General features: G+C 40.0%; 1 protein-coding gene across 9 annotated transcripts in view; it reads left to right on the top strand.

The window, feature by feature from the left end:
* Positions 1–13,451, top strand: part of DCAF8 (DDB1 and CUL4 associated factor 8) — a 42,599-nt gene that overhangs the window by 17,032 nt on the left and 12,116 nt on the right. For all 9 annotated transcript variants that reach the window (XM_007171768.3, XM_007171771.2, XM_007171774.2 and 6 more), the window contains 4 exons: positions 342–1,012; positions 1,980–2,120; positions 3,220–3,314; positions 8,024–8,134. In XM_007171768.3, the coding sequence (XP_007171830.2) occupies positions 342–1,012; positions 1,980–2,120; positions 3,220–3,314; positions 8,024–8,134 (1,018 nt within the window). The remainder of the gene's footprint in view (positions 1–341; positions 1,013–1,979; positions 2,121–3,219; positions 3,315–8,023; positions 8,135–13,451) is intronic.

Genomic DNA, 13,451 nt, shown 5'->3' with positions numbered 1-13,451 from the left:
GCCATAACTAATGGATGCCCATCTAGCAAAATAGAGCCTAAGCTAGTTGTATCAGGCATACTTTTTTAAAATCTGCCAGTGCTTTGCTTCTTGAGAATTTATTATAATCTTTGGTTGTCCTGCAGTTCTTTATTTGTGTGTGACTTTCGTTTTCATCTTTTCAAGATTCCCTCTCAGAAGGTACTGTTTATAAGCATATGTAATGAAAACATTTTGACCAAAGTTGGTTTCTGGGTCTTTTGGTGGGATGAATTTTTAGACTAAGGAGTGGGAATCCTTCTGGTCACTATCTTATTTCCTTATTTTTCCCCCTCACCTACCCATTCCTCACTAACATGCAGGAAGCCTGTCTAGCAGTCCAGAGGAGATGTCTGGTGCTGAGGAGGGGAGGGAGACATCCTCAGGCATTGAAGTGGAGGCCTCAGACCTGAGCTTGAGCTTGACCGGGGATGATGGTGGCCCCAACCGCACCAGCACAGAAAGTCGAGGCACAGATACAGAGAGCTCAGGTGAAGACAAGGACTCTGACAGCATGGAGGACACTGGCCATTACTCCATCAATGATGAAAACCAAGTCCATGACCACTCAGAGGAAGAAGAGGAGGAAGAAGAGGAGGAGGAAGAGCATCTTCGTCATCGCGTACAGCGCAAGCGGGCCAACCGTGACCAGGACTCATCAGATGATGAGCGGGCCCTGGAGGACTGGGTGTCCTCGGAGACCTCAGTCCTGCCCCGACCTCGCTGGCAAGCCCTTCCTGCCCTTCGGGAGCGGGAGCTGGGTTCAAGTGCCCGCTTTGTGTATGAGGCTTGTGGGGCAAGAGTCTTTGTGCAGCGTTTCCGCCTGCAGCATGGGCTTGAGGGCCATACTGGTTGTGTTAATACCCTGCACTTTAACCAGCGCGGCACCTGGCTGGCCAGTGGCAGCGATGACCTGAAAGTGGTTGTTTGGGACTGGGTGCGGCGACAGCCGGTATTGGACTTTGAGAGCGGCCACAAAAGCAATGTCTTCCAGGTGAGGCAAGGGAGCAGATTGGCAACTGAGAAAATCAGGCACGAGTTAGATAAACCTGAGCTGCTGCCTGGAGTAGGAGTGATAGTGAGTTGTGGTAGGAATTAGATATCAGGACTCCGTCCTTCCTTGGCTCCCATAATGACTTAGAGGAGTTAAATACACTGAAAGACTCATGGCAACCTTTTGTTTCCTTGAGCACAGAGACTATAAGAAGCCTCATTATAATAGGAAGGGTGCTTGGAAATCATCAGGAAGGCGCTAAATGCCGTGCTAGGAGGCGGTACAATACAAGAGCAGAGGCTCTTGAACCAGTCTAGTTGAGTTTAAAACTTGGTCCAACCCCTTAACTAGCTGTGTGATCTTGGGCAAGTTTATTTAACCTCTGTCTTCAGTTTATTTACCTATAATATAGGGCTAATAACATACAGGGTCATGAGGATTAAATAACAGTAGAACCTAAGCAGTTAGAACCGTGCCTGGTACTTAATAAACATTTGATAAATATTAGTTAATATTGTTATTCTCTAGAAGTTTTACTTACTAGCCCCATCCATCATATGGTACTAGCCATTTATCCCTAAGCATGTTCTCTTTCCTTCCCCAATATCCCCTCTAGTTTCCTTTTTCTTTGTAGCAAGTTTATGTTTACTTCCTGAATCAAGGAAGATTTTCTCCTTTTTCCCTTACCTTTCTTTCTTTCTGGGTATAGTCCTAGTTCACCTGAGCACTCATACCAGTTCAGCCTTACAGAATCAACAGAAATCCTCTCATATCAGAAATTTTTTCTTTTCCTCTCCTTTAACCCTTGGGAGAAATTGGACTTGAGCCAACTGTATAAGAGCAGGAGGTCTAAGTTTCCAGCTGTTGTGTAGCAAAAGCGGATGATTTGGGGTTGTCATCATGTTTTTTCCTCTCAAATTCACATCTTCAATTTCTCTTGTCCTTTTTTTTATTCTTAACATCCCAGGCCAAGTTCCTTCCTAACAGTGGCGATTCCACCCTAGCCATGTGTGCCCGTGATGGGCAGGTTCGGGTAGCAGAGTTGTCTGCTACACAGTGCTGCAAGAATACAAAGCGTGTGGCCCAGCACAAGGGAGCATCCCACAAGGTAAGTAAGCCCTTGCCCCAAAGGTTGTGCAGTTCAGCTCCTCTGTGGATCTCAGCCAAAGCCCACCAGTATCTCTGTCCATTGTGTCCCCTTTGTTGTGGTCACCTGCATCACTTCTTTCAGTCCTAGGATTTGTAGGTAAGATGGGAGAAAAAGCAGCCACACTAAACTTCTCAGAAGGCAAGTATTTGAGAGAGCTCTAGATCTTGCACATGCAACATTCACCTGATAATACTTAACTCCTAAGCTGAAACATGGTTGGTTTGGAGATCCTTGAGGTCTACTGTGCCTTCCAAACCTTTAAAATTTACTCCTATTGTATTTAGAACATTTTAACAGCTCTAAGGTGCTAGCTGTTGGCTTCTTATATGTGAGAGCTCCAGCTTTTCTGCTCACAACTCTCAGTGCATAAACAGTACTATTTCTGGAAGCCCTATTTAGAGCTGGGGATATAGGCCAAATAATCATGATGGCAGCCAGTGAGGAGCCAAGAACTGCCTAGTCTCAGAGTAGGCACTGTTTTCTTCCATGCCGTGGAAAGAGGATGGTCCTCTCTCTTTTTTTCTTTTTACAAACCCTAAACAAATATGTAGGTGGACCTGGAGTATGCTTTCCTCACCCATGGCTCAAGAAATATGAAAATTACCTATTTCTTTGATTCTTAAGACTACCTGCAACCACTAGATAACTAACTTTTAGAACTAAGCTGTAGGGAATGAAACTTGGGTGCCATTTCTCTCCCCACCTGAGGGTGTGGAATTGATTTTGAGGATGAGCCCTAATGGCGGTGTTTTCCTTTGGTATCACTGTTCATATCCCTTGGATACTTAGTTAAAATAGCAAATCACCTGTCCTTTTGACTTGTATAGGATAAATAAGCTGTGAATAATTCACACAGAGCAAGAGAGAATGGGCTTATTATCTTCTTTCCTGGGATTTTACAACAAAAAAGGTAGATGTTTCTCTTGCTGAGACATTTTATTATTATTTTTTTTTGAGACATTTTAAATGCAGCCCTTCGTAAAGATAAAGGAATGAGTTAGACAACCTCTAATTTTAATCTTTAGAAACCTCATCCTTTCCCTTTTTTCTCCTTCAGTTGGCCCTGGAACCAGACTCTCCCTGTACGTTCCTATCTGCAGGTGAAGATGCAGTTGTCTTCACCATTGACCTCAGACAAGACCGGCCAGCTTCGTAAGTATAGCAGTAGTATTTTTACAGAATTGGATTTCTTGGCTTTGAAAATATTGCACGTGTCCTAGGTAATGCTCAACTCTCTGGTCCATCAGAATGGTTCCTTTGTATTTATGATAAGAAACAGATGAGTTTAGGGGAATTCCTTACTTCTTTGTTGTCTGTTTCTCAGCAGTAAAATACTATTCACCTATCTTCATTTCTAAAGCAGGGTTCAGTTATCTTATTATATGTGGGCTTTAATAACTGGATAATCTTCTACTCTCCATTCACTTGGGTGCCACTCAGCTTCCCCACAAGAAGCACGTTACTAGCAACTTAGAGATATGCTCCTATGTAGTTTTCACTTCAATTTTGTGTAGAAATGTAAAAATTAAATGATAATTCTTGAACAAAAATATTGGTAGCTATAGTAGAACTCTATCATATCACAGCTTATTTTTACATGAATCGGAGACTCATAGGTAAATTATATCCCCTTTTAGCTGTGTGATATCATAGAAAGAGCATAGCATCTTATTTGGATCCAGGCAGACCTAGATCAAATCTCAACTTGGGCACTACTAGTAATGACCTATATAACCTTACTGAATTTCAGTTTCTTCAGCCTCACTATGGGTATAATCAGTCAGTCTTATTCTCTTTTTCTGGTTTCTGTGAGGATTATTGATAAATGTGTTTGATACCTCAGCATAGTGTCTGGCACCATGGTTGGAACATACTGACTTGTAGCTACTAATTATTTCAGTTTCCTTTTTTCATTTTTATTGCTCTTATAATAAACAAATATATCTTGTTTTAAAAACTCAAATAATGAAGTATGTGGACAAAATGTAAATGCTCCCTCATGTATACCTCCCCTGCCGCCCACTTTTCTAGCTATTGATAACCACTGTTAAAAATTTTGAATACCTTTTCAATCCTTTTTGTATACATTTATGTATCTTACTATATACATATACACTCTTCCCTCCAACATGGGATAATTGTACGTATGTATAAACTTACATATACGTATGTTCCTGCAATTTACTTTTTTCACATTATGATGTATTTTGGAGAGCTTTCTACGTCAGACCAAAAAGGCCTACCTAATTTTTTCTTTTTAAACATTTTATTTATTTATTTATTTTTATGTGGACCATTTTTAAAGTCTTTATTGAATTTGTTGCAATATTGCTTCTGTTTTATGTTTTGGTTTTTTGGCCAAGAGGCATGTGGGATCTTAGCTCCCTGACCAGGGATTGAACCCCTGCCCCCTGCGTTGGAAGGCAAAGTCTTAACCATGAACCGCCAGGGAAGCCCCTATGGCCTACCTCATTTTTAACCATGACATCTGTGTCATAGCATTGGTGTACCACAGTTTGTTTAACGACTACCTAGTTGATAGATTATCTACATTATTTATTGTATTGTTAGTCTTAAAAACTATCTTTTTTTTTTTTTTTTTTAATATGGCATTCTGGAAGTTTATTCTAGGATCACAAAGTGAGGAAGAACTCAAGATTTCAACTTTTCAGAACTCTCCCCCCTTAAAAATTATCTTAACTCTTACATGTCAATACCAATATTGAGTAAGGGGTGTCACTGATTTACATAGCATACAAGTAAAATATAAGTTAATTTAGGGAATATAATCTTAAGGCTGATTATTATTAGACTTTTGTTTTTAGATAAGTATACAAAAAGTTGTCTAGAAAGTGAAGAATTTAAAATAGTGGTTAAAGGATGGAAATGTTTTTGGCTTGTGGAAAGGATATACTGGTTATTTATATAAAACTTAAGAGGATGAAGATTGAGAGATAATGAATGGATTTCTCCTGCAAAGGGAACAGGCCTGGGTGACAAGGGATCTGCCTCCTAGTACTAGCCTGCAGTTATATAGCTTTGAGAAAATCATTTAATCTCTTAAACTGAATGATGTTTGTTATTTTCAGTTCTCAAGTTCCATGGTTCTGTGATGATAATGGAACATTAGCAAGTTTTCCAGAGGGGAGTGGAAGGACAAAGATGGAAAAAATCATATGAGTTTGTTTGGTCTGCTCTGGTAGAGCGTTGTGAAGCTGAGTGAAATCCTATGGATCAGGTTCAGAGGAAAACTACTGTTAGGCCACAAGAAATTGAGAATCTGGTTCAAGTAATGGGCAGAGTAAATGACTGGCAGATTATTGAATGTGTAATGAAAAGATGTAAGCAGAAAATCTGACTGAGAGTTGATCAATGGATCTAGGTGCAAGCAGTAATAGGTGGGATAGAAACTAAAAGGGGGAACATAGGAGAAACTTTGAGTAGGAGGAGGTCCAGATTCTGGCCTTAAGAAAGTTTTTGCTTTAGGGGTTGAATTAGTGGAAGGCTAGAATGAGGTGGGAGGACTGAATGTGAAGGTCATGGCTAGAATGTGTATCCGTATGTGTTAAGCTAGTGCCTGAACATCTGCGTATATCAGAGGCATTTTTGTGTGAAGTTGGCATAAGGGAATTTTTCTTTTGTGCATACATAATAGCTGAGTCTCTGGAAGCTGGTGATATTGGCTAACATCATAGGAGGAGTTGGATTTGGAGCTGTGGGTGGGATATTCATTTAAGCAGCGGAAGCTAGTTTGAGATATTCTTCAGAGGAATCCTTTGGTTTGATCTGTAATTGTTTTTCCCTTTTTCCTGGAACATACCAGCTCGCTAAAAACTGCAAATTTTAAGGCAGAATTTGGTAAATTTGTTTCATATGGCTTTGTGTGCTGCCTTGCTCTGGTGTCAAAACGTTTTTTTTTTCCTGCTGCCATTATCAATCATTTTTATAGCACCTCTGCATTTTCCCCACAGGGTTCAAGGTGCTCTGTGCATTTATGCATTAGGAGAGAGAATTGTTTGTTTTAGGTGAATAAATGGAGGCATAGAAGATTGAGTTCTTTGTCAGGATTAGATGACAGTGGAGCCAGTACTTCATAATCTATCCCCTCACTTCTTTCATTTTGCTTCTGCATGGTAACTGTTATGTTTGTCTGACCCTCTCCTTCTAAAAATCCAAATTGCTGAGGAAATGAGATGTTTCTCTGAAAAAGAGCAGCAGCTGCTCCTCTTCCTCTTCCATATCTAAAGCCCAATTAGAGCTGCCTCTTCTCCATTGCTAGTTTTGTTCCTGAAACTCTTTTTTGACTTGTTTTCTGCCTTGTGTTTTGGGTATGTGTGTATTTCCTAATGACATTTATTTTTAATGACCTTTGTACACTATTCTTTTAATGGAACGCTGCAGAGATTTTAAAATTAAATTTCTCCTTTGCCTAGAGCAGTCTAGGATGGAGTGACTTTGACCATTCAGAGAGGATGCTGACATCATTTACAAAGAAACTTATTGTCATAGTTATAGTTCTTTCATTTTCTGTAAGCACCAGAAATGAGCAAAAGCTTAGAATTAAAAATGAAAGCTGTTATTCATAATCGCCAAAACTTGGAAGCAACCAAGATGTACTTCAGTAGGTGAATGGGTATACTGTGGTATATCCAGATAATGAAATATTATTCAGCACTAAAAAAAAAAAAAAGAAAGCAAGCAAGCTAAAGCCCAGTCCCTTCCTTTCCTGTCTTCCTTTTCCTATAAATTTACTAATCTTTATGATGTCATATTTGACAGGTTGAATGCTTCAATCTGGGAGGAGTATTTATAGGGCCACCCTTAAGGTGGGACAAAATTATGGCTCTTTGGCCAAAATCTTCTGGCTAAAACTCTGAAATTTTATAAGGATTCCTCGGGGTCCCATGCCCTCCTAAGAATCACCTTTTTTTGTGGTACAGCCAGAAGAATAATTTAGAAATAATTTTTCAGCATTAAAAACAGCTGTCTTGACAAGAATCTCTGCTCCTAATTTGCTTCAAATAAGGGAAGACTAATACTGTTTTCCTTTGTATTAACCGTTGCTTGTCATTTTTCATCGTGCATTTTTAAAGCTGGGTTTTAAGTGATACTTCTCTGGAATTTGGGAGATAGATTCTGACCTTAAGGTCTTTTCCTTTTTTTTTTTTTAAGTTTATTTTTTAATTTTTATTTATTTTGGCTGCGCGGGGTCTTAGTTGCAGCATGTGGGATCTTCGTTGCAGCGTTTGGACTTTTTAGTTGCGGCATGCTGACTCCTTAATTGTGGCATGCTGACTCCTTAGTTGTGGCATGCCTGCAAGATCTAGTTCCCTGACCAGGGATCAAACCCGGGCCCCCTGCATTGGGAGCACGGAGTCTTACCCACCGGACCACCAGGGAAGTCCCCCTTAAGGTCTTTTCTGTCCACTGTTTCTGTGATTCATCCTCCCCTCACTCCCTGCTCCCAGATGATTGGGAAGATGTACTTACAAGTAGAGGATGGGAAGATGTGGGTAATATTGTCTCTTTAATGATTGGTTGTCATCATATTGGACTCAAGCTAAGGCTACTGAGGAGCAATACTTTCATACACCTTTAATTTATACTTCTTGAGGAACACCAGAAAATTACTACGTTTTTTCCATCTCCAAAGTAGCATTTAGTAAATATATATGGTGGTGGGTTTTTTGTTTTTCTTGTTCCAATGTACGAACAAACAAAACCACTTCTTTCTTTCTTTCCAAGTGAGAATCTGTTTGGTTTCTTATTAGCTGTGTGTGCGTTACTGTCTCTGTTCTCACTTGCCATGACTATCTGGATCTTTTGGAGAATATAACTTATATACTTTTCTACTCTTGAAGGAAACTGGTGGTGACAAAAGAAAAGGAGAAGAAGGTGGGGCTGTATACAATCTATGTGAATCCTGCCAATACCCACCAGTTTGCAGTGGGTGGACGAGATCAGTTTGTAAGGTGAGTCTGTGGCTCTTTTGTGTCTTTGAGAGTTTGAGACTGTGATGTATTGTGTACTACCAGCTGTCCCTTATGGAAGGCTATGAATTGCCTAGGAGTTCATTAACCACCATCTTTAATTTTTTGCCATCTTCCAAAGAGTTTAAACTTCCTCTGACATATTCTGTTCCCTAATGTAGCAATCTCTGAGGGATGACTTAACATGTTATAGATAATTATCAAGTTCTAAAGAAGTTTGATGAATTGACCAAGTTCTCCACCTAGCAGCTAGGCATAAACCCAGGTTTACTAGCAAGTGCTCTATTAGTAAATATTTTCTACCATTTTTCATATATAAATTAACACGTACTAGAAATTTTGAATGCTGGTTTCAGATACAGAAATAATTTGACTTGGGAGTACTCATTATGAACTTCGGGTTTTTGGCTCCCGGGATCCTGAACCACTTTTCTTTATCTTTAGTGATATCTTTGTTACTATGAACATTTCTTGTAACACTGTCTATTGAGATATATCCTAAGGAAAACAGAGTTCATGGATTCAGTCGCCATGTGTAGCAGTTAGTTTCCTTCTGGCCCCTTGTCACAATTATATCCCATCCCTATCCAATTGGCCTATTTTTTTTTTTTAACATCTTTATTGGAGTATAATTGCTTTACAATGTTGTGTTAGTTTCTGCTGTATAACAAAGTGAATCAGCTATATGCATACATATATCCCCATATCCCCTCCCTCTTGCATCTCCCTCCCCCACCCCATCCCACCCCTCTAGGTGGTCACAAAGCATTGAGCTGATCTCCCTGTGCTATGCAGCTGCTTCCCACTAGCTATCTATTTTACATTTGGTAGTGTGTATATGTCAGTGCTACTCTCTCACTTTGTCCCAGCTTACCCTTCCCTCTCCTCCCAGTGTCCTCAAGTCCATTCTCTACATCTGCATCTTTATTCCTGTCCTGCCCCTAGGTTCATCAGAACCATTTTTTTTTTTAGATTCCATATGTATGTGTAAGCATACGGTATTTGTTTTTCTCTTCCTGACTTACTTCACTCTGTATGACAGACTCTAGGTCCATCCACCTCACTACAAATAACTCAATTTCGTTTCTTTTTATGGCTGAATAATATTCCATTGTATATATGTGCCACATCTTCTTTATCCATTAATCTGTCGATGGACACAGGTTGCTTCCATGTCCTGGCTATTGTAAATAGAGCTGCAATGAACATTTTGGTACATGACTCTTTTTGAATTATGGTTTTCTCAGGGTATCTGCCCAGTAGTGGGATTGCTGGGTTGTATGGTAGTTCTATGTTTAGTTTTTTAAGGAACCTCCATACTGTTCTCCATAGTGGCTGTATCAATTTACATTCCCACCAACAGTGCAAGAGGGTTCCCTTTTCTCCACGCCCTCTCCAGCATTTATTGCTTGTAGATTTTTTGATGATGCAATTGGCCTATTTTTAAGTATATTTCTTTGGTTTCCAAGAGATCATCAGTTTGAAAGGGAGGAAGGAAAGGATCACTAGAAGAATGAATGACTTTATGCTTTCCTGATGGTGGATGAAAAGCATTATCTTCCCTTTTATTTATTTATAAATTTATTTATTTAATTTATTTCTGGCTGCATTGGGTCTTTGTTGCTTCACGTGGGCTTTCTCTAGTTGCAGAGAGCAGGGGCTACTCTTTGTTTTGGTGCGTGTGCTTCTCATTGCAGTGGCTTCTCTTGTTGGGGAACACGGGCTCTAGGCATGCAGGCTTCAGTAGTTGTGGCTTGTGGGCTCTAGAGCGCAGGCTCAGTAGTTGTGGCACACGGGCTTGGTTGCTCTGCAGCATGTGGGATCTTCCCAGACCAGGGCTCGAACCTGTGTCCCCTGCATTGGCAGGCGGATTCTTAACCACTGCGCAACCAGGGAAGTCCCATCTTCCTTTTTAAATAAGAGGATATTTTTATAGCTGTATTCTGTAATTAATTTTATTAATAATCACAGGGATGGGACTAAATTTTTAGAAATACCTGAGAGATGATCTTAACTTGTTGAAGAATCCTGCCACAAGAGAACTGGGCAACTTTGTTGCTCTCTTCTTCTTCCCCTGTTTCCCTTGCCTTCTAAATTCCTTTCCTCTATTCACCAATAGCAAATGTTTAGCAGTATTTTTTTTTTTTAAGATAAGTTGTTGATCCAAAACGGGGTTGCAGTTGTCAGAACTTCCAGGTGCTTCCTCCTCCAAATCAAGCATTTACTGAATTTTCTAATTTGCATTTCCTGCTTAGAGCTCTGGATTCATGGAAAAGTCTGTGTCTCTAGATAATTCAACCACTAGGACATTGATGTTTGGAGGAGAGTAGAGGCGTTGGCTGTATTGAGAACTGCAATTGATAATGCTTTTATCCAGAGCTAATACTTTCTCAGGGTGAGAGTGGGGCTGGAAATTAGTTTTAGCATTTCATCACAAGGAGAAATACTCAGATCTTCTATTTCTTATCAGCCTCAATATCCTTTATCCCTTTGTACATGCCAAATTCTCAGCATGTAATAGGCTGTTTACTCGACAGAAGCACGTGTAGATTTTGAGGCACACTGATCGCCTATGAGCAGGTGGCCCTTCCACACCCTAGCTCTTCTCTGATCATCCTCAATTTCTCTGGCACCTCTTCAGTTCAGCCAGTTGAATGTTTTGGAATTCCTCTTTTCTGTTTCGTTCTTTGAAAGAACTTTAGGCTCACCTGCCAGTACAAATTTGAAAATATTTTTGCTGAGTATTTTGTATCATAACACCATTAGCTTTCACTAGCCTGAAGGAATTCCTTTAGGGGAATACAGAGAAATAGCTTACTCATCCTCAAGGCTTTCACATCATAAATACTGAATTTTAGTTTAGGATTGTGAAGGAGCATTTAAGGGAAGCCTTAGAGAGTCATGCTTTTTGGAATATGACCAAAAAGGGGGGATGGGCAGGGAGAAAGAAAAAAGGTAGGCAAGTGGAGGGCGGCATAGATTTGAGTTTCTGCTACTAAATCCTCTTTAGGTTGGTTTAAGAATTTGCAGGAGTGAAGAAAAGGAGAATGTATCAGATGAATGAATCCTGTGGTGACCGATTTGGCAGTGTGATTGGTTGACATGTAAATTTATTGCTAAAGGATTTGGTATAGGCCCTGGTTTATAAAACACAGTCAATAAATAGTCACTTAGCTCCTCTATCTTTATCAGCAACATTGAGAGAACACTAGATTAAAGGCAAGTTGGGGGAAGAGGAGGTGAGGAGGGAAGAGAGAGGCTTAAGGTAACAAATTAGTGGGCACCTGGAGGCCTGTGGAGAGAAATGCAGTAAGGGTGTTGAGACAGTGCTGAAACCATTCTTTATTTGATTTAAAATGTCCAGGGTATAGGAAGACTCAATAATGTGGAGATGTCAGTTCTTCCCAACTTGATCTATTGATTCAGTGCAATCCCAATCAGAATTCCAGCAAGTTATTTTATGAATATCGACAAACTGATTCTTAAAGTTTGTGTGGAGAGACAAAAGATCCAGAATATCCAACACAGTATTGAGAGAGAAGAACAAAGCTGGAGGCCTGATACTACCCAACTTCAAGACCTATCAATACTGTAAAGCTACAGTAATTCAGACAGCATTGTATTGGTGAAATAGACAAATAGATCAAAAGAACAGAATAGAGAGCCCAGAAATAGACCCTCATAAATACAGTCAAGTTATCTTTGACAAGGAAGCAAAGGCAACAAATGGAGAAAAGATAGTCTCTTCAATATATGGTGCTGAAAGAACTGGACATCCACATGTAAAAACGGAATCTAGACATAGACCTTACACAGTTCACAAAAGTTAACTCAAAATGGATCATAGACCTGAAAGTAAAGCCCAAAACTATAAAATTCCAGAAGATAACATCAGAGAAAACCTAGAAGACCTTGGGTACAGTGATGCCTTTTTATTTTTATTTTTAAATTATTATTATTTTTAAAATTTATTTTATTTATTTATTTTTGGCTGTGTTGAGTCTTCGTTGTGGTGCACGGGCTTCTCATCGCAGTGACTTCTCTTGTTGCGGAGCATGGGCTCTAGGCGCGTGGGCTTCAGTAGTTGTGGCACGCAGGCTCAGTAGTTGTGGCTCGTGGGCTCTAGAGCACAGGCTCAGTAGTTGGGGCACACGGGCTTAGTTGCTCCGTGGCATGTGGGATCTTCCCGGACCAGGGATCGAACCCGTGTTCCCTGCATTGGCAGGCGGATTCTTAACCCCTAGGCCACCAGGGAAGTCCCTCAGTGATGCCTTTTTAGATACAACATCAAAGACATCCATGAAAGAAGTAATTGATAGGTTAGACTTCATTAAAATTAAAAACTTCTGCTCTGTGAAAGACACTGTCTTTCAAGAGAATTAGAAGATAAGCCACAGACTGGGAGAAAATGCTTGCAAAAGGTACATCTGATGAAGGACTGTTATCCAAAATATACAAAGAACTCTTAAAACTCAACAACAAGAAAACAACCCAATTAAAAAGTGGGCCAAAGACCTTAACAGACACCTCACCGAAGAAGATACACAGATGACTAGTGTATGAAAAGATGATCCACATTATATGTCATCAGGAAAATGCATATTAAAACAACAGTGACATACCACTACACATCTATTAGAGTGGCTAAAATCCAGGACACTGACAGCACGAAATGCTGGTGAGTACTGTGGAGCAACAGGAACTCTCATACATTGCTAGTGGGAATGCAAAGTGATACAGCCACTTTAGAAGAGAGTTTGATGGTTTCTCCAAAACTAAACACACTGGTACCATACAATCCAGCAGTCAAGCTCCTTGGTATTTACCCAAAGGAGCTGAAAAGTTATGTCCACACAGAAACCTGTACGTGGATGTTTATAGCAGCTTTATTCATAACTGCCAAAACTTGGAAGCAACCAAGGTGTTCTTCAGTATATGAATGGATAAATAAATGGTGGTATATCCAGACAATGGAATATTATTCAGCACTAAAAAGAAAAGAGCTATCAAGTCATGAAAAGACATGGAGGAACCTTAAATGCATATTACTAAGTGAAAAAAAAAGCCAGTCAGCCAATCTGAAAAGGCTACATACTGTATGGTTCCAACAGTATGACATTCTGGAAAAGGCAGAACTATGGAAATAAGAAAAAGGTCAGTGGTAGCCAGGGGTGGGGTGGGGCAAGAGAGATGAATAGGCAGAGGACAGAGGATTTTTAGGGCAATGAAAGTACTCTGTGATATTATAATGATGGATATACGTCATTATACATTTGTCCAAACCTGTAGAATGTACAGG

The sequence above is a fragment of the Balaenoptera acutorostrata genome, chromosome 1, assembly GCF_949987535.1.
Source record: "Balaenoptera acutorostrata chromosome 1, mBalAcu1.1, whole genome shotgun sequence".
Lineage (NCBI taxonomy): Eukaryota > Metazoa > Chordata > Mammalia > Artiodactyla > Balaenopteridae > Balaenoptera > Balaenoptera acutorostrata.
Note: the sequence above shows the minus strand (reverse complement) of the source record. Positions and strands in the feature narration are given on the sequence as shown.